The 23,095-nt window shown below is 37.1% G+C and overlaps 1 protein-coding gene across 5 annotated transcripts in view; it reads right to left on the reverse strand.

Annotated features, from left to right (window-relative positions):
• Window positions 1-23,095, reverse strand: part of NAV3 (neuron navigator 3) — a 1,719,037-nt gene that overhangs the window by 729,859 nt on the left and 966,083 nt on the right. For all 5 annotated transcript variants that reach the window (XM_044088077.1, XM_044088075.1, XM_044088074.1 and 2 more), the window contains one exon: window positions 18,674-19,706. In XM_044088077.1, the coding sequence (XP_043944012.1) occupies window positions 18,674-19,706 (1,033 nt within the window). The remainder of the gene's footprint in view (window positions 1-18,673; window positions 19,707-23,095) is intronic.

Raw genomic sequence — 23,095 nt, forward strand, 5'->3', positions numbered from 1 at the left:
CGCTCTTTGGGTCTGGCGCCCATCCTGTTGGCCATAGGAAAATTTCCATTATGATTATGAGTTGAATTACTATCTTTACCATTACCATGGTGGAGATGTTGGAGTCTCTCACTCCTCCTTAATTCAGGCTGAAAATCCTGACTATCTTCAGTCTGTGAATTCATTGTAAATTGGTTTGTGCCATTTGATTGTACCCTGAGAGACTCTCTTAACCTCAGCTTGAGATTTCTTATTTTCGTGAATGTTTATCTCGTAAAGTGGTACCGAAGGGTTTAAGGCACCATCAGTTTCCCACTGGCTTGGCCATTGACTCTGACTTTCATAAAGATCTACTAGCTTTATTTGACCAACAAGGCCTTGATTTATTAGAACTTATGATTAAACATTATAATACATGGTTCAATGAGCTTAGTGCAAAAGTTACTGAATTAGATAATAGTATTAAAATTGATGTGGAATTTTACAGGTACAAATATGACTATGCATGTGTTTTCTCTAGGATAGACCAATACTTAGCCAAACTGAAGAGTAACAAAGTTAAAAAATTGGATCGGGATGTTAAGGCCTATAGGGATGGCACCGCATATCCAGCACCCCCACCAGCTCAAGTTTGGCAAGAACCTTCCGTTCCTAATTCAGTGGTACAAACTAATAACACTGGGTCTAGGAACCAGCAACAAAGAGAGTCTCTCAGGGTACAATCAAATGGCACAAACAAATTTACAATGAATTCACAGACTGAAGATAGTCAGGATTTTCAGCCTGAATTAAGGAGGAGTGAGAGACTCCAACATCTCCACCATGGTAATGGTAAAGATAGTAATTCAACTCATAATCATAATGGAAATGTTCCTATGGCCAACAGGATGGGTGCCAGACCCAAAGAGCGGAACAATTCACAGTCACAAAATTTTCAGCGCAAATTCAACAAGCACAAGACTTGAGCATTGACAGTTTATCAACACTTGAGGGAGATGTGAACTCTAGTGTTTACCTAGTGGATTTGAATGTTTATTATGACTGTGTATTGGATGAGGAAGAAAACGATGTCAAACTTGTTAAACCTGTAATTATTACTAAACAGATAGGTGATTTTAAAGTTTATAAGTTCTCCTCGGCGGTTATCCCGCCGGACATTGTCGACTTCCTAGCTAAAGGTTACACATATGTCCCGGTCCAAAAATTAAATTTGGTGAAGACTATAATTGATCTCAAAACATTCACCAGAAAGTTAAATTTCACATTAATAATGGGAGCAAATCCTGGAATGCCCAATGTGGACCAGTTTTATATCCCAAGTACATTTAATCCACCACTGCTCCCACTGTTGCAAGTATCTGAGCAACTATGTGAACTTGATTTTAGACAGCTATTAAACAGTAGGCAACTTACTAGTTGGGACAGTAGTGTTAGCAAGTATGAACAAGACTGTTTGGAATACATGAAATCGCAGAATATCAGGATTTGCAAACCAGATAAGGGTGGCGGGCTTGTGGTTTTTGACTGCCTTGACTATGTAGAAAGGATGAATTCACTCCTCGATAGTCCAGCTTATGTGCAGAGCTCTAGATCAGAAGTTAATGGTGCTTATCTTTCTATTAAAAATAACTTGCAAGAGATGTTCATAGAAGGGAGAATTGAACAAAATATCTACAATTATATGTTCACCCTTTACCCTAAATATCTGTGTATCTTTGGTATTCCAAAGATACACAAAGATTTAGCAGACCCCCTCACTAAGACCATTGGTAGATGGCAGGGGTTCCCCAATTTATCCCTGTGCAAAAGTTGTCGATTCCATTTTGCAAAAATATGTTAGTATGGAAGGTCAAATCTGTAAGGACTCATGGTCATTTCTTCAGAATTTGGATGCCCTAGAGTTTAACATGAGTTATAATTTCCTTACAGTGGATGTAAAAGACTTATATACTTCCAACCCACATGATTTAGGAATGGAATGGGTCAGTCTTTTACTGAGGAAGAAAGGGGCCCCTGCCAACGAGATATCTTTGGTCAATGAACTATTGGAAATTATATTCTATAATAACTTCTTCATGTTTGGCGATAAGTTCTACCTACAAAGAGTTGGTGTAGCAATGGGTTCCCCATGTGGTGCCAGTATAGCCAACCTAGTTATGGCTTACTGGGAAACTGAATATGTATTTAATAACCCCATTATAAAAGGCCAGATAATATACTATACTCGTTATCTGGATATTTTTATTCTTCTTAAGGGGAACAATGACATTAGTAACACCATTGTACAAGCATTTAATGATTCTACACATTTCTTACGTTTCACTGTAACTTTTGACACAGAAGCAATAGCTTTTTTGGACCTTTGGCTATCTAAAAATAGAGCAGAAGGCAGTCTTGTGGCTACAATTTATAGAAAAAGAACATATTCCAATTCATTCCTACATTTTACAAGCTGCCATCCTTACCACCAGAAGTGCTCAGTTATTAAAGGCCAGTTGGTGAGAGCTGCTCGCATTGTCAGTCAGGACAATGATTTTATGGAAGAATGCCAAGTCTTAAAAGCTATGTTTTTACATAGAGGATATCCGGTTAATCTTTTGGACGATATGATTCGTGAAGTTAACTGAAAAAGACTCAATGGCACTTATCAGCCTTTATTATGTATTAAAAATACATCTATTATAAATGCACCCATTGAAGTTACTATAACCTCTGTGAATATGTGAGAAGTGAATATAGTTAGCAAAGGCCAACCTACTCCTAGTTTTATAACTACATTTAATATACATAGTCAATTTTATGTAGATATTATTAAGAAAAATTGGGGCCTTTTTCGCACTAACTCTAATATTTATGCTAAGATGGGTAGAAGACCCAATGTTATCTACAGAAAGGGCTACAACGTGAAAAACTTACTTGAACGGCAATGTTCAACCCCTCCTAAAATTACAGGGATGTTTAAATGCCAAAACTGTAATTTTTGTAAATTTGTGGATAATGTATATTCCTTGAAGGTCAACGATTACAACATTAAATTTAAAGCTAGATTTAATTGCAATACTAGGATGGTGGTTTACATAGCGAAGTGCCAGAAATGCCCAGCATTTTATGTGGGCAAAACGGAGTGGCATCTCTGCGAAAGGATATATGAGCATCAATATGCTATTGGTAAATTAAAGTTAGAGAATGCTTTAGCCAAACACATCCAGCAGTATAATGACCATAGTTTTAGATATATAGTAATTGACCATGTTAATTTGGACAAAAGAGGGGGTCCAACACCATTAAAGCTCGAGGAGCTTGAATTACAATAGCAGATTAAGCTGAATGCTTACAACTTTCCAGGGCTTAATGACACTTGTTCCATCAACAGTGTGTTAAAATTGAAAAGTTTGTAACGTTGAGGTTGATATTTCATATTCATTTATATTTATATATATGTTTTATAATGTTGAGTATATATTTTTATATACACATTTTTATATTTACATATTTTTGTTTTTAGGTATCGCGCATATTTCATGTAGTATACCTTCCACCTTGTATGCATTTTTATGTGTTTAAATACAGTTTAATTGATTTGGTTTTTAGTAGTCATAGTTTTTATAGTTTTTAAGGTAATGGACTTTTTATGCCTGGGATATTATTATGTAGGTACCTTTAAAAGTTGATTGGCGGATTTTGCTTGATTAGTAGCACATGATGTATGTTACACTATTTATTTGAACTTGAAAATGCATTTTTTATTCTGTTTCTGAAGAAGTTAGCTTATTAAGCTAACGAAAAGCGCTTTAAATAAATTTCCTGTTAGATTAATCTCGCTAGTTCGGGTTTTTGTTTCGACAGTACCTGTTGCTATTTTCATAGTTATTTTGTTTGTTATTTCTTAGTAGGTTGGCTAAGTCAGCAGGATCAGTGTAATTGCTACCATTAAGTACTAATTCAGAACAAACTTGGGCTTTGCTATGGAGGTTCCCAACGTAAAGAAGGACTTGTGGTTTTCCTTTGTTTCAGAGGCTAGTTTCAACTCATTACTGGCTTTGGAGTTTTTCACTAGTGATTTAATTTGCTTGTTGAGGCAGAGGAGGGAGATTTTCTGATTTGGAATTTGTTCCTTTTTACCCCTGGACAACAGCTTCTTCCTTTTGTTGTAAAGCCTGTTGATAGAGGATGTCCACCAAATAGGTTTGTGTTTCCGTGAGGAGCAGGTTTTAGTTCTGTTGGATATGGCTGAGTCCATGCAGTTGTACAGGTGCTTGTATACTGCACTGGTGTACTATTCAGCATAGTCGTCTGTATCCTTTGAGGGGGCCGTTGGTGTGAAGCTGTTGACACCCTCACTCAGGAGGGTGTAGTCAGCTTCTGAGAAGTTTTTTAGCCTGGTTATAGCTGGGGAAGGGTTGGGTGGGATAGAAACTTTGAATGAGAAAGACTGATTATCTGATCTCACCAGGGAAGAACATAACATGAGATTAGTGCAGTGGTCACCAAGGAAGCAGGACTATTCAACCCCAGACAGTTCGACCCCGGTTGGTTCAACCCCAATGCATTTCTATCCAATTTCATGTGTGTGTGTGTGTGTGTGTGTGTGTGTGTGTATATATATATATATATATATATATATATATATATATATATATATATATATACACACACACACACATATGTGTGATTTTTTTAGTGGACAGTTCGACCCCAGACTATTTGACCCCAAATATATTCTTTTAAGTACTTTATCATTAAGTTATTAATTAATCAATTGTTCAATAACAACACTGTTAATTTTTCATTGTAAATATATTTTTTAATATTTTTTTATTAATTATTACATTTGTTAGTATAAATATAACATTTAAATCTTTGACATATAATAACTGGTGTTATGTTTTAACATACTATGACTACTGTTACTTTATAACATACTTTATAACATATGTTTTCCATTAATTAAATATATATTTTTTTATTTTATTATGTTATGTTAACTAATCTATTATCTACTATAAATAATTTCTTTAAAATTAAATGAAATCATTTTTTTATTCAGGACAGTATGCCTTTTTCATCTTGAACATTTATACTACCAACAAAGCTCAAGCAGCAACATGCAATTTTCACCATTTCCCACCGTCTACCATCAAAGCACATCAGAACCTCAGGAAAGTGGATATGGATGTATGAGTAAATGCAAACACTCTTGATTTCCAGCAACATTGATAGTGTGTAGTGCTACAGAGGACTTGCTTGCAGATCATAAAGACAAACATACACACAATACAGTCTAATCCATCTACAGCTATGTTATTATTGTTATGTTATTAGTTATTAGTTATGTTAACTAATATATTATCTACTATAAATAATTTCTTTAAAATTAAATGAAATCAATTTTTTATTCATTTTACAGTTATAGGACGTTATTTTGTGATATCTCCAAAATGTTATTGTCTGATCGTGGTTGTATTTCGCAAAGCAGTTATATATCCTCATGACTTCTTTTTTTTGTTTTCTTTTGAGGCAATCTTTGACATTTTCTCAGTAACTATGTGGATGCATGAGTAGTACGTAATATTTTTTCTTTATGTCAAAATATCTGTGGCTTATTTTTTCTTGTTTTGCCATTTCAGTGGGGTCAAACTGTCTGGGGTCGAACCGTCCGGGGTTGAAATATCCCGTACCCATCACCCATATTGGAGAGAACCAAGTTTTGCATGTTATCTCCCCTTGTGGGGGACGAGACCACCCAGTCTAGTGTGTTAGAGTTGATGAAGTCAAAGAATCGTTGGGTGAGTGCATCAGTGCATGAATGGTTCACCCAGTCTATGGTGGGTTTGTTGAAGTCACCAAGGATCAGGGTGTTAGCTGGTACTTTGATGGAGTCAAGTAGGTCCTGGTAGGAAGAGTGGGTGCCCTGAGACATGGATGGGGGGCTATGGCTGGCAATAACTTGGATGGGTGTCTTGCTAACTGTCAGTTGCACCTGAAGTAATTTCAGTGCATCATGCTGCTAAACCAGTCTGGAGGTGTGCCGGTCTTTAATGAAGATAGAGACTCTACCACCCTTAGTCCTTCCGACCTCATTTTGGGGTTGGAAAGTTTGGAATGAGGTCTAGCCTGGTAAGGTAGGGGTGCTCTCCACAGCCCTGAACCAAGTTTCCATGATTGCACAGACATTGGCATCTTCCAGTGTGAGGAGAGACTCCAGTGAGTGCATTTTCAGATTAAGGCTCCTAGCACTGAGCAGCATAACCTTCAATTTGCTTTTTGACAGATCTTTCATGTTGGAAGATTTGTCTTTGGGACATAGCCTAAAAAAGGCACAATGGGGGAGGCCAGAGCCTTAGCCAAGATCTGGAACCCTGAGGTGACAGGTGGAGGTCATTTCTGGCAAAGCAACGAGGCCTGTCAACCATGTCATCCCAGGCAGACAGATACTGGATCCCCTTGGAAAGACACCAGAAACGAAGCCAATTGTTGACGTCAATCATCTACACAGAATGTGCATTTTTTTTAGTGGGTAGGTCAAATGCAAAGTTATTAATAAATACCAAAAATAGCAGAGAGCCCATGGTGACAGGGCTACTGCATTTAAAATACACATCCATAAATGCAAACAAATACTCAACATTGGTTTTCAGTTTCAGTGACTGATGGTTGCCATAAACTGGCCATAAGGTGACTTGCTACATCTAAACACAGCATTTAAAATGGAATTAAAAATAGAAAGTACCATGTTAACACACAGACAAGAAAAGGAGACCTCATGCTTTTGCATCTGTGATACAAAAAGTCTGCCCAGAGCAGAGACTGAGGGAGAAAAAAGGGTCTATTGTCTATTGTGCAACCACCCCCCCAAGGACTTGAGAGCTGAACATTTCACTAGTAGATTCACTATGTCCCTGGGTCTGAATATGTGATGTTATCACTATTAGCTTATTCACTCTTTGCAGTGCTGGACATTGTTCCTGAGGTTTCTAATACAGTTAAAGAAGGCTTTGTGCTTGTCCTTTAACTAGTAGGTGGTTATTTCTACTTCATATCTAGCTTTGGTTGATATGATCAGGGTCCTTATTTCCTTATTATGTTTAGCAAGACCATGTTTGTATCTAGGGGGGTACAATTATTTTTATGTGAAATTGTTTTTTTTTTCTTTAATTGCAGAGCATGTTTATATTTGGATTCTACTGTAGGGGGTTATTTTAAATCTGGCATTGTATTTACTTCAGAAGGGGACAGATGCATCTATGCAGCTAATTCCACATGCATAGAATTTGTCAGTATAGGATTCCTTATGCAGATGAGTTATCAGATTTGAAAGGGATGTTGAATTCAACTAGATCATCACTCAGTTTTAGTAGATTAGCTAGGACATAATCTCTGATTATCATGTTACTGGATGATTCTTCTGGTTTCAGTCTGATGTGAATGACACTGATTTATGGTCCAATTTGACTAGGGAGGAAGTTACAACTAGTAGGGAACAGAGCTCTCCCATATTGATGAGAACCAAGTCCAGGATTTTGCCACCCCTAGGTTGGGCTGTGGACTAGTTGCTACAGAGTTTGTAATTATAAAATCCAGATATCTTTGGGTATGCATGTTATGGGTTGTATAAGTGTCCCAGTTGATGGGGGAGGGGGTAGTTGAAGTCCCTTAGGAGAATGGTGTTTGGCTGAATGCATAAGGACTCCAGGACTCCACACTAGGCAGGTAAGAGGTGTGGGCTATGGGGACATACAGGGGGTCCTATAGTTGGTTATGATATGATAAGGGGTTATGTTAATTGTAATTTGGACATGGGGGAGTTTCAGGTCATTATCCTAACGAGTGTGGCGATGAAATTTCGTTTTATAAATATAGAAACACTGCTGCATTTAGTGCCTTCATCTTGTGTGGTTGGCCTGAGTGCTTAGTAGGCATTGGAACCTTGCAGTGATTGGGATTATATGGATAAAAAGCGGAGTTTCAGTAATTCTGCTGTGAAATAACTGCAATGCCTCAAAATGGGAAGTAAAGAATGAATAATAAATGTGACAACAAGGAACATACATGGATAGGAGTGTTAAATTAAAAATGAGAGAATGTAAAATACAATATCATGAGTGCTAGTTACACTTAGTGTTTATTGATCATAAATTGGCGCTGTTACAGAAATTTGATATTGCCTTGTGGAGTTCACACCTCTTTCTATCCTGTCTGGGTGCTAAATGGAACGGAGGCATGAATAAGCAGGAAGACCACATTTCTGTAAACAATGTGGAATGCAGTAATGAAATAATGACAGATTTGCATGTATGAAATTATGGAAAAGAAGAACAATTAAAGTAACAAACTGACTGCTAGAGAAAGCATTGTGGCATCTTATACTGTTTTATAGTAAATGATGACTGAAGAAAAGGATAGATAATAGGTTCATAGTTTAGTACTAGGCTAACTGACATTGTGGGCCATTTTAAACCTAGCCAAATATCCCATGTGAGAATCAAATGCTGCACCTTGTGTCTGCAAGGTAAACACCTTAACCATTATGCCAACTTCCCACTTCTATTCCAACCTCCCACTTTGTAGGAAGTAGATCTAAGTATGATATTGGGTGAAAGATGAAATAAAGGAAGCACAGCTTGGGGGAAGCGACAGAGTGGGTTACAGCTTGCATTATTCTAGGGCAACATTAACAGTAAAAGTTTACCTTTTTTTCCTGACTCAGGATATTTTGAGGAGAAGAGCACAGAAAAAATAGATCATAAAAATGTCATTTATTTATACTTGCCATTGGAGGTAGAGCATGTACTGTCAACATTATTTTTCTATTTAAGTTATAACATGCCCTGCCACAAGGATCCCTAAGACTCACCACTTAAAACACTACATACAAAAGACTGCTGCTTTATCAACTGAATGACCGTATTGGTGTAATTCTTGCATAAATTTCATTTACTTTCCAGTTACTTAGACAACAACCTTATGTTTTTCTTTTTCCTTTCCCATGCTGCCTGACAATCATATATCCTTTTCTCATCTAATTAGCCCATTAGTGCCAAAGTTAGCCAAGAGAGGGCATCATTCAGGCAGCAAGTATGTATAGTTCAAAACGTTTGTCTTTTCAGTGCCTTAACTCAACTGTACTCTTTCAATAACATGCCCAGGGTTTGATATAAAATGGACAACAGGCAGGATATGTCACTCCTGAGCACAATTCTACTGCCCTAATAGCTATCAATTCCCATAGAGTCTCTGGATTCCAGATATATGCTCCTACACCATTCCTGCCTGAGCAGAGGAAATTATCAGTCATATCATACCTCTGCTCCCTCATGTGACTTGTAGCAGACACCTGAGTTGTTATTCAAAATCAAGTCAAATGGTTGTAGAAAGCAACAACCCCCCCCCAAAAAAAAAAAAAAAATTAACTTTCATCGCAACAGAATGAGCATCCCCCCTAAAAATAGATCCAGTACTATGGAATACACTTTTTCCTGTTAAACTGATTTACTTAGCTCCATTCAGACCCAGTCACCAGGCTACTTTTCAGGCTCTTCCAAACATTGCTGTTTTAATAATGGATAATTCACACACCAAAACCCCTTGTAATAATTCCTGTGATAGTACATTTTATCTGAGATTTAAATTATGCATGTTCTTCTTATCACAGCAGTTTGCCAGAAGAGTGATTTAATTGTATTAGTGATTCATTTTCAATCTTGTCTTAACTGCACAGAATAAATAACCTTATTGGTTGATTTGAGTAACTGAAATTTGCTTTCCAGAGTAAAGCACTGATCCAAGTGGATCGTTTTCAGACCAGCCCAGTGAGAACAAAATATCTGAACATTTGCTATGCATATAGGAAATGCAGTACATGCAGTGAACAGTACCATTATTAATCTTTTGAACTTTGGCAAGAGATCATATTTCACAAAGCACACAAATTGTTGTAACATACTCATGCATGTGTTTCAATACATGCATGATGAAAACATAAAACTGTAATATATTGAAGTGGCTGAAATTATTTTGGAGAAGTTATATAATGATAAGACACAATCCCTTTTCCCATTTTACACATGGGGTAGGAGTGCCACTTCAACAGTGATGATCAGCCAGAGCCAAGCTTACACCAATGGGTGGCTAGCCTTGCCTCAGAAGATGACAAACAAAGAATAAAAAATGAGGGGGAGGACAGAGAGAGAGAGCGAGAGACAAACACAGAGTGAGAAAGACAAGAGGGCTACAAATATGGTGTGGATTTAAGGTAAGGGATACTTATGATACAGCTGTGTGATATGTTTGTGTAATTTATTTTGAGACATGGCAGCTGTGGATGGAGCTTTGGAAAGCAGACATTGGGCAATATTTGGGATTATGAAAGAAGATGGAATTTGCAACTTTTAAAAGACATTTTTTTTAAATTCAGACTAAATTCTGTATGACTGAATGGTTTTAGAGTAGACAGAACAGACTTCCAAAGTTCATGGATGATGAAAGAGACACCATGTTCAGCAACCTATAGTTATTATGTAATGTTTAGAGAGCATGAGTTTCCTGAGGTACGAATTGATCTAAACTGATAGTCTGAGCATAACCGATAAAACTCCATTCATAACACCCACTTAGCCATTGTCTTCCTTCCAGCTAGGAAGGAGAAGGACTGACATTTTAGCACTTTGAAAATAAGGTATATTAGTAGTAAATGGTATCTCTACACTACTGTACAGCAAGCCATTTTTCTCTGGCTAGAGTAAAGCAGCGGTATTCACTTTTGGGGGGATAGGGTGATACATCTGCAGATACAACTGCTAACTGCTTGCAAGTTTGAAATGTTCTTCTTTGCCAGGAGGTTGCATTCCATATCTCTCAACCTCAGAGCAAGAAATCTGGACAAAGCCATACATAAAGGGGGGACAAAGGCCCAAAAATAGGGACAGTTTTTAAATATTTTTAAATATTGCTGTTACAAGCTTAGAAAGTTGATACAATAAACGGTTTTGCATTAGCATTAATTTTCTGAATGGTTTAAAGTCTGAAACTCAAATGTCTGTCAATATTTTCTGACTACAACTCTCATTGATTTGCCAGAAAACCACAATTTTATGAGAACGAGACCAAAAATATGAGTGAAAAATCTGGACATTCTGCGAACATCTATACAGTTGAGAGGTATGGTGCATTCTAGTTGTGCTAGATAAATACCTTTAGCAGTTGTACATCAGATACTTAATACATTTGTCTCTAAACTAGAATTTGGAACATTTTCCATTCCTGCCAGGCAGTGTTTCTGGTTTTAATCAGTGCTGCAGTTGTACATCATTTGAAAATCTATATTGACTAGAAAAGTAGGCTGTTAATTTTGGACCCTGTTTTATTAATATGATGCTGAAAATCTAAATACTGGTTAAACCACACAGCTAGATAACAGAAATGGCTTGTAGACACTAGTATATATATATATATATATATATATATATATATATATATATATATCTGCTTAGATATATATATATATATATATATATATATATATATATATATATATATATAGATATAACTGCATATATATATATATATGTGTATATATATAGCTGCATATATATATATATATAGATATATATATATATATATATAGATATATACACATATATAGCTGTATATATGTGGTGGTGGTGCTGCGGTAGCATTGTCGCCTCACAGTAAGACGCTGTCCGGTTCGATTCTCAGCTAGACCGTCTTCTGCGTGGAGACATGCGTGAATGGGCGTGCCTTTGTTGAAGGTTGTGTGTCAGGCCTGGCAAGCCGGTATGTAAAAATCAACTGCCAGTCATTAGCGGACCGGAGTTCCGCTGTGGCGACCCCTACACACACACACACACACACACACACACACACACACACACACACACACACACACACACACACACACAGAGCACCTTACAGCACTGATGTACTGGCCATTTGTATGCATGTCTGATCAGTGCCATTTCTCTTTCTCTCTTTTTTTTTTTTTTTACTTTTGTTTGTTAAGAAATATTACTCAGTTATGAGTGGGGTGCTTTTTATTAAAAAAAAAATGTCAGCAATTTACCAGAAAATCAAAGCTTTTACATTGGACATGGCAAACAATTAGGAGTCAGGGACATTCTGTAAAAATCCTGGCAGTTTAGTAGCATGGTTATTGGTAGTTTGATTGATCTTATTGACTGGTATCATAGGTTTGAACTGTCCAGACTTTTGCAGAATATCTTTTATATTTCTCCTATTTTACCAAGTCCCACATAAAAGTTATCACTGCTGAACTATGGGTCTGAAATCATTGGGTGAAGTGGATTTAGGTACTTCTGAGAGAAGTCTGATTATGGCTTACCTCCATTCAAATGGCATTATGTTGGTACAGAGACACATATTATAGGGGTCATGTAAGAGAGAAACTTGATGCCTACAGCACCATTTTGTATTCATAGGGTGGAGTCTGTCAGAACCAGATGGTGAATATAAGTTATTTGTTTTAAGAGTTATTTTATTACTATTTCTGAAAACCAAAAGGGTGGGATGAACATAGGTGGTTTCATGGGAGAAGAGGAAGTGATAGATGGTGGGAAGAGGTGCTGGGTAACTGGGATAATTCATTTAGAAAGTATGTTGAAGGGAGGCCTTTTGAATATCTATTGATCTTCTTTGTTTGAGGTCCTTCTAGATAGGTTTTGAGATGTTTTTTGATGGATCTTTTTGTGAAGAGAAATAGAAAGCTTTTTTATAATGTTTTTGTAAGGTTTGTCAGCTTAATACATTTGTCTCTAAACTAGAATTTGGAACATTTTCCATTCCTGCCAGGCAGTGTTTCTGGTTTTAATCAGTGCTGCTTGTTCTTTGCTAATTCAGAGTTTGGGTAAATTTTATACAGTCCTGAGATGTTTGTGATGGCACTATTTTTTCTCAGAAGTTTAATGGCCCCTGTGGATGTAGCGTAGCTAAGGATGAGGACAAATTGGTGAAGTATAGTTCTGATTTTAGTGCAGCTATATTTTTGACAGATTTTTTGACTGGAATATGAAACAGATTTTTTTTCTCAGAAGATGATGAGCTTTAATGTCTTTTTTTGTTTTAAATTTTACGTACTTAGAAGAAAGATCTAGGCGAGTGGTCACTAGTCGATGTAGGACGAATGTCCATGTCAGAGATAAGGTTTAGGGAGTCTGAAATCATGACCTTCAATTAGGGAGTAACTGTTTGTTTTGAAGTCTGGCCTTGCTTATCACTGAATTTGGTCTGTAAGGAAATCACTGTTTTCATGTCTGTGGGAACCAAGAAGGGTGACATTAAAGTCAGCCTGAATGAGAATTTTTTTATATATTTGAAAGCCTGCAGTACTTGAAGCACTAGCTGTTTGAATTTGTTAGGAGTTGTAGAGGAGGAGGAAGGTAGGCAATGGTTAGATGAGTAAAGCGATTTAAAGCTGAAAGGATGGCATGGCAAGCCAGAATGGTAAAATAATTTGCATCACGGTCAGTTTTAGAGGTAGTTTGAGCTACTATGTCTATTTGTAATGAGGTTTTGTAAAGTAATAAGGTGCCACATCCAGTTCTGCTGCTAGCCTGGGCATTATATACATAAATGCATGCAGGTAAATGGTGTTTAAAATCAGGAGTGACATTGTCTATCCATGATTCAGCCATACATAAAATGTCAGGGAAGCGCATGTTGAGGAAGGTTTGCAGCTGTTTCAACTTGTTTACTAATTGCCTGCATTTAGTAGGGCAATCTTTAGATACTGGAGCCCTGGGTGTTATTGTTTGGTAGAACTATTGCTTTTGGGGGCCTAGAAGGTGAGACGGGTGGTTTGGGATTAGGGTCTTTTTAGACGAAGATAAAGTATGTGTGTTAATTTTATTAATAGCTTTGGAAAATGTAATCTTGGCTGGATGAGTTATGATCCTTTTTGCTGTTTGCTTGCAGATTCTAGCTGATGTGAGACTGATGAAAGCCAGGGTAGTGTGTTTATTCTGGACTGAATGTAAGGATGGAAGCGGTTGTGTTAGGGTGGAATGGGTGAAAGTGTATATAATTGGGGTCTATGACTGAAGACTGGATAGATTTCCACGAAAAAGCTTTCTGATAATAAATTAAGATACAGATAAGTAGAATGTGTTCCATTATAACTTTTCCTATTGTTTTTGCTGCCATACGTCTTTCTGAAAATCTATATAAAACCGACTTGTACTAGTTCATTTTTAGACTGTTCATCATTGTACATTTGGATATATCTCTTTTGACAAGTTATAAAAAAAACAAAACTATCAAAACATGTATAAAGAATTGAAAATGCATTACCATCTGTAAATCTATGTGGCCTGAGCATGGCTGAAAGGGGTTTTCAGACCAGCCTACCAAAATAAATACATAAATGAATAAAGCTATTTACTTGTTGTGCTACATCCATTTTCATTGGTACTGGGTCTTAGTTTTAAGCAGTACTGTACACATGCTGATGTCTTACACATCTGCAGTAACCAATCTGCAAGTAACTACAAGTGTACGTCTAAAGTACTATCATTGATACTCTCAAATGTTATAATGGCATGAAAAGTGCAAAACTTCATGTTTTGGGTACTGTACCCTGGTTCTTCCCTATCAAAGGACCCTTGGCCTAGTGTTACCTCCTGTGATGGAATATTAATAAAATTAGACTAAAAACAAAACATAAACTGTATTTAATGCATTCTGACAGGTCTCTTCCTACACACATAAAAACATCAAAACTATAGTCCTATGTCCCTTGAGGGACAACACCTACACTGCATGCTGTGGCAAGTTCTCCCAGTCAAAGCACGATGAAGCACCATTTACATATTGTTCATGAGACACACATGTACAGCTTACTCACCTCCCTGTAGTACAGTGAATCTGAAATACTCACCTGTAAGGTATTCTTCTATGCCATTAAGGTAAATGTAAGAAAATCTGTTTGTTTAATGTAGTATCCTCCAACATAAGCACCTTATTAATTTGTTACTGTCTCATGAAAAATGGTTATAATGGCTGGACAAGCATAGTTTGAAGTTACCATATTAGCCACAGTATTAAAGAAGATAGAAACTTATGTTTTTCTTTTTACATATGTGAGCATTTGAATGTTACTTACAAGCAGTGTAAAATAATCTAAAGTAGGTATTATGTTTTGCTAATTCAGTTTCTTAAGAAGTAAGTCATCTAATTCACTGTTTTTCAAGAAGGGACATAATGCCCCCCAAAAGCTACAGTCATTACAACTTTTTTCTTGGTTGCTGTTTCAATATGCAGGATTGAAGACTTACTAAATTTACCACCCAGTTAACATCAAAATGTAAGTCTCATTCTCCCTTCTCCTAATCGCTCCTCTGTTCCTATCAAGAATGGTGTATGAAAATCTTCAGTAATGTTGCTTACAAAGTAAACTGAATGTAGCCAGGTTACACCTGAAACCAGGCATTTGTATGAAGTTTTTTTATACTTTGTAAAGAGGATTAAAATCAATTAAACACAGGCAAGAACAACCTCATTATTAATAAACATGGTTAGTTCTTAACACAGAGGGTACATAAAACAAACCATAATGTTATATCTATTAGACGTTTACCTTCAAGCTCAGAAATATTTGCAAGTGTTACTGACACCTGAATATTCCAGCTGTAGCCACTGGTAGTAGTTTTTTCATTAATTACTGAAAGATAAGTTTATGATGCACAGGCATCTCTTTTCAGAGATAACCCATAAGTAATGTCTAGTCAAGCAACTTGCTCAGAGTTGAACAATTTTCAAGTGGTGACTGATGGAATCGAATGAAGAATGAAGCCCATTAGCATCACATATCTTTAATGGCTTTTCTTAAACTGCTAGGATGTAAAATTTCTGCAGATGTATTCTACAGTGATTACTTATAATTTTAGTTGAAGTTTTGCTATCTGACCTATAACCAGCACAGGCCAATCAATATCTCGATCTCTGCAGACTACTCAATGCTGTTGCTGCTTGTTTGTTTACGTTTTTTTTTTTGTCTTGTCCTATGCTTACAACTGTAATCTAGAATGGATGAATCTTTAAATCTAGTTTAACAACTAACTCTGTGTCTTAGCTTTCCCACAAAGGTTATGCCAGAGAATTTATAGTCCCTGCAGTATTTTACTTTTTTCTAAGTTCTAACATGGGGATGGGCTGTTTCTGAGCACAGCTATTGCCTGGATATGAGCCACTATGCTCTGTACTAACAAGTACTTGCATCCAAGTTTGTTGTTTTCATTATAATAAGGAAGTTCTTTATTAGCGCACTAAATGTTTCACTTTTGCAGGATGCCCTTTTTGTCCTATTCATTATACTATTCAGTCTGAACCAGTAAGCACACTGGCGTAGTAACAGTTTACTCACTGGGACCTTGCCAATATATCCCATAATTAATTATTGATATTTGTCAGAAAGCAGTCTTCAGCTCACACATGTTTGTTGTGTACCATCGCATACCTTTTCATCGACTGCTTTTTCCTCTCTGCTTGTCCATTTCTCAGTATCATTGCATTGGCTGATTTCATAAAAAGTGCATAGCATGCTTCATTCTAGTAAAGCAAAAGTTGTCAAGGCAGCTATCTGCTATTGGTAAACTCTGCCACCAGATATTCAGAGGTATCCAGCAGTATTCAGCAAACATAAAGGAGAAAACAAGTTAGCTTATGACTGTGAAAGGATTTGGGACTCCTGTGTAGTGCACATAGTACACTTATAGCATCAGAGCTTTAAATGTTTAGATTGTACTTTTTCAAAGCAGCCAGGCTGATCTAGTTTACAGCATTGTACAGCTTTCTATGAGTTAAGGAGAAAGAAAAAAAATAGGCTGAATGCTGTTACTACATTTTTTTTGTTTTACTTTTAGATTCTATGAAAGAAAAAAAGAAAGTTTAAATACTGCACTCACTTTGAAGTGGCTACTTTGGGGAGGGATATGTATTCTCACACATGTTGCTAGTTAATATGCAATATCTTAAATGGTTAGACCTGTCTCAGTGGGCAGGACCAAACAAGTCTGAAAATGCTACGTGCTTAAAATAGTAACTTTGTGTGAGAGCAGCCTAAATGGATAAAGATAATGGCCAAAGAGTGTGGTATTTTAACAATTTAGTAGTAAAATAATCCAGGCCTAGTAGGCAAACTCCTTGATATTTCAGGAGTGTGTGTATGTGTGTGTGTGTGTGTGTGTGTGTGTGTGTGTGTGTGTGTGTGTGTAACCATGTAAAATAAGCTTTTTGCATAGAGAGTCCTCAAATAACTTCTAGGATAGGTTGATATCTAGGAGAGGTTCAAGGATTTTTTGATGGATTATGGGAAGCTCAGAGTCTGAAAAACTATGGACTAGGATCTTACTTATTGTGATAGGACACCAACAACACATCTTATCCTCAAACGATAAAGGTTCTCATGCATGCATATGACTGCTGTGTGGGCAATGAGATACATGTTACCCTAACAGTCGAGCATTGTGACAGTACTACTTTAAATATATGACCTATCCATCCAGTGGAGATGAGTCGAGTACAGCAACAGTACTACTTTAAATATATGACCTGTCATCCAGTGCAGTTGAGTCGCATCCAACTGCCATAATGACCTGATGAACAACTGCCACCATCCACAGAGTTTATTAAACAAGTAGCAAATGGAAATGGACTGTAAGTTTGTTCTCCTGTATCACACACACACATGGACAATTTAAAGAAACCAATATGCCTACCACATCTCTTTGGGATGGAGGAGTTACCCAGAAAATAATCCACATGAAAACAGGGAGGACATGCTAACACTGCACAGAAGGCACCAAGCTGGGAAATTAACAGACAATCTGTTGCTGTGACACAGTAACGTTACTCCTCGTAACACATTGCTACCCTCAGGCTATGTCGATATCCCTTCAATGTAATGCATGTTTGGAACACTGACAGCATGTCACACAGCGTTGGTGGACATAAAAGCACACTGCTTATTAATATTACATTTAGAATAACATTCTAAAGGATTTTGTGATGATGCTGTGTTATTTAAATGCTGTACAAAACATCAAGTAAAATGCTAATATTTAAAAGAAATAATTTGTCTCTGTACACATGTTAGGTTAGTAAACATATTTCACAGCTACTAAGGGAGATAATTATAACTACATGTTTCATTCATCAGTCATCAGCATTCAGTTTGCATTAGTTTGTTCATGAGGATGATTATAAACAACATCACAAACAAACCACACTTGTTAACAAATGGGTCATCATATATGTGTTGTCCTTCGACATGAAGCTGAATACTTGTGTTTTTCTTTTAAACTGGCATTATTTTTAAATGAAACTCAGAAATTCTAAGACGTATACAGTGATCCACATTTCCTATTGTTGCATCTATAATCTAATAAAATGCCAGAAAATATGTGGGGTCAAAAGTAAGCTTGTGTAAAATAATTCCGATGTGAGCGCTTCTTAGATTAAGGGCAATTTGAAACTAATCTATAAAATTCATTTGAAATTAACATACCACAACTTTATTCTGATTTGAAACTAATCTAGAAAAATTTGTTTGAAATGAACATGTCACGACTTTATACTAAAATCAATTTTTGCAAATTAATGTAATGTAATGCTAAGGCAGATAAAAGAAGATTCAGATTAGTCCACAAGACTGAATATCACTTACCTATACATGAAGGGAGCGACTGTGGCTGTATTGGGGTGGCTGTACTGCTGCTGCTGTGGGAGTTGCACGGTTCCATTCCCAGTACTCTGCCCACTACTGGATGTGACAGAAACTGCAGGTGCTGTAGTACTTAGAGAAGATGTAGGAGAAGCTAACGCCGCATGTCCTGCCCCATCAATAGAAGCACTATGTTCAGTGCTTGACACTTTTTCATTTGTCTGTGATCTTTGTATTGGCTGCGTTGGACTTCCCTTTGTAGTCCTTGTTTTTTCAGGTTCCTTGACTCCTGTATGACTAGATGTAGCTGCTGGTTTACCTGTAGGTACTTTGGAACCTGGTTTTGGGATACCACTTGAAGTTGGAATTAAGCTTTCTTTCTTTGAACTTGTAGTCTTGCCTCCTTTTGGGATCATGCTTGCAATTTTTGAACTCTTTTTTGAGGTATCTGTGAGCTGCTCTTTCTCTTCTTTGATGTTTTTTTCTGTGCTGGCTTTAGCCTTCCCCTTTTCTTTTTCATCTTTGTCTTTTGGCTGTGGCAATGCTTTTTTATTGCTGAGAAGTTTGTTTGCTGCTTTGGGTAGGGCTGTCCGGGGTGAAACTTTAGGACTGCTACTTGTAGAACCACTGCTGTTTATCCCACTGCTAAAACCATCCAGATCTCCATATTCTGATAAAGTGTCTTCCTCTCTTGAAGTGTCCGTGGGCCCAGAACTTGGACATAATGATCTAGATGTAGTTCTTGTGTTAATCATCTTAAACCGCTCTAGCATAGACTTCTGACTGGATGAAGGAGTCTTTGCTGGTTCTGAGGGGGGTGGCTTCAGCCTCTCAGAAGAAGGGGAAGTTACAGGACTTGGCTGCTTCACAGACAGAACAGGGGATGTAGCAGTATGCTTGACATTCATGGATTTGCTGCGCCAAGGTTTACCGGAATTTGGTGGAGGAATGGCAGAGACCTGCTGCTGTCCTGTGCTGGTGGGGGGCTGCACGTTTCCATTCATACCTGCAGACGGTGGCTGGCCTTTTACTATTTCTGAAAGCATACAAAAAAATGTAAGTCATATGGTAAAATACTTCTGCTTTGCAGGTCATTTGTATACTCACCATAGTGACATTAATTACATTTTTTTATAACTTTAAAATATCATTTTTCATATAAAAATCAAAATTTTGCATCGAGTTTTCATGGAAGTCTACAATACAAAATAGCTGTAAACACTGGATAATTACATGCTTTTTTTCTGAAACACATAAATTTGGACTTAACAACTGATGTCATTAATGGCTATTCTCGACAAGGACTCTTTAGTTGTTGAATGTAACGTGGATGTATGCAAACTGTTTGCTACCAGAATACTCAGCTTTGCAAAGCATTTTCTTAATACACAATTTATTTTTGTTCACTGGAACTTAAGAGTACAAAGACATGCATCACTAAACACCGAGTGGGATAGGTAAAAAACGATGCAATGCTATTCTCAATGCACAGTGAAGTGGGTACTTTTTCATGCGGCTTCTATTTTATATAGAAAAAGTTATCATTGTGCATACGTGTAAGATAAAAAGGCAATGAATCTTGGTGTATTCTTCATATTTAGGCTTATTCTAAATGAAGTAATTCTCATCTTCTTTTCTTTGTTTTCTAAAATAAAATGTAAATGCTGAATTATAATGTGTGCCCTGTGTGGAGACTAGACTGCCACCAGAGAACAAGATAAAAATAGATGTGTTGACTTAAAGGGTACCTTACATTTCGTTTTGTGGAGAGGAGGCCCACAGTTAACCTCAGTTGGGTAACAGGGCAACAAATGGTTAGTCTGTTCTAATCATATTTTTAATCTTAGCCCACTAACATTTAAAGCTCCAACACAGGGAGTTTTATGGAGATTTACAACAGGACTAGGTAATTCTAATGTCTGTTCCAATTCAACATCATAAGTTTTGGAAAATGGTGTTAAAATGTGTTAGTGGAGGATTTCTAGACTGCACTGCCATGCTTCAGTGCATTTGTTTCATAAAATATAAAGCTAGCTATAGAAAATGGGATCTAGTTTGGAAGCCATTTCTACTAAGAATTTATATTCCCTGAATGAATGGTTAAAAGCAATGCCAAAACCGAGGGCAGCACAAGTAACCATCTTCTAACTCATGAACTTTTGCTCAACTCTGATGACTTATTGAAATTGTTTGAAAATAAAGAAAGCAAAATTAAGACATTGCAATTAGATATTACCTTCTAGAAAGAAAATCTCAGGAATGGTCACGTACCTAAAGGACTGCATGTGTGAAAAATTACTGAACGTGATTTCTGATTCTTTGCCCTTATACAATGAATTAGTGAGAGTCCTTGATAAAACAGGCCTAGAAACAGTTAACATCTTGATTCAGCATACAACTAAACAGCTGCAAGCATTGACTGATGACATTAAGCAGTTAGACTTAAAGATTAAATCTGACATTGCATGAAGATAAGAAAGATGAGTTTGATGATATTTTTGAAAATGTGGACAATAAATGCAACATCATTTCTTTGTCCAGCAAAAAAGCAATTAGGTTCTGGAATCCAGTAAAGGAGGGGGAGCTGTACTAATGGAGCACAATGACAATGTGTGCAGAATGTTAAATATGCTGATTGGTGAAACAAATATGTTTTAGCATCCAGAAATGACGTAAATGTAGCTTACCAAAAGACTGATGTGTTTATCTCTGAGTTACGTTTAGGGAGGTCTATTTCATCCCATTTGGAAAAATTCCTTATGGTAAAAGAACCTGTTATACCAGCTGCATCTGGTGTTCCTAAAGTACACAACGGCATGGTTGACACCCCTACATAGACCAATTGTAGCATCATGTCAATCCAAGAAGGAGACATCTGCTTATTATATAGATTACAGACTTAAAAGTTTCTCCTAGGATAAACCACATTTACTTAAAGGCTCATGGCATTTTAAACACACTCACATACATTGAATTTAAGCAAGAATGTCTGTTGGTCACCACTAATGTAGTGGACCTTTTTTCCTACATTACCTGTAATGTAAGGATTTGTTGGTTTACTGATTTTTTTAAACATTGTGCTGTACAGCAATGTTTTATTCTTTGAAGGTGAATACTTCACAGAAAAAAATAAAAAAAATGGTGTTGCTACAGGGGCTAGATGGGCTACGTCTATGCCAGTGTTGTCATGTATATGAGGGAATTGAAGCATGTGTTTTTTTCAGATTTTTTTAAAACATATTTCAAGATGCATATGATTCCTGGATGATATTTTTATAATTTGGTAGAGAAATGTTGACAGTTTGTCTCTTACAGATTCATACTATGCTAATGACCACCAGGGTCTTTATAAGCCAACCGATCTCAACCCAGTTTTGTCCTCAAGTACCTTAGGTGCCTATATAGTGGGGGCATGTTAGTAAGGAGGTAGCTAAGGGTTATTTTGCGGGCTGTCAACCTCTGTCCATCAGATACATGGGGCCACAACCAGGGTTTAATTTGTGATTTGCGTTTGAATAGGGGCAAGGATAAATTCTGCTTTACTTGGATGGGGGAGCTTATTCCATACTTCATGGATCCTTTGAGACACTTAGCATACCTCTCTAGCATGTTTTAAGTCACAGGCAAAGTTCAGGTCCTTGGATCTAATGTTTCTGGTGTGTTTTTTTTTTTTTTTTTTTTGCATTTTTGCAGATGTGAAAGAGAGCCATCAGAGTTAGATCTGTGGATGTCTTATATGTTAGGCATAGATTGCTTCTCAGTACCCTTTAGAAGACGGAGTACAGAGATGGAGCCTTAAGGGGATCTGTGTAAGACAGCATATTCATATCCTAGGTTGTCCTGGTGAGGAAGCTTTGAGGGCATTTCAAAGCATTTGTTTTGGGGTTGCAAGTGGCTGGTTACTTAAATGCCATAGGGGGCATTGTACTCGATGGATTGGATAAGAGCTGGGTAGAGTGGTGCTATAACATCCTTGGACCTGGATGCCATACCATTAACTATAAGTTGGACAACATAGAATGATATTCTTACTATCATGGCTACATGTTGGTTGAAGGCCAGATTACTGTCTACATGTGTTCCCAGACCCCTAAATACCAGGTCAGCTTTTAACAGGATTTTATCAATGGAGTAATCAGCTTGGTTGGGGATTTCCCAAAGAGCACTATAATGCAATTCTTTATGTTGAGTTTTAATCCGTGGCTTTAGCACCAGTCATTAGTTTGTGTTACACCCTCTTGTAGAATGTCAGTGTTGTGTGGGGTGATAGCTCCCAATTTACAGCTATCTGTGAACTTGGGGAGCAAGAGGCCTTTGACATTAGCCTTGACTTCCAAGAAATACATGTCAAACAGGAGCAGGCCCAAAGCACAGCCCTGGGGTACTCTGTAGGGACTTATGCCTAGTTCTGAGAGATTGTCCATA

Source organism: Protopterus annectens, chromosome 11.part0 (genome assembly GCF_019279795.1).
Source record: "Protopterus annectens isolate FY-2018-M chromosome 11.part0, PAN1.0, whole genome shotgun sequence".
Taxonomy (NCBI): domain Eukaryota; kingdom Metazoa; phylum Chordata; order Ceratodontiformes; family Protopteridae; genus Protopterus; species Protopterus annectens.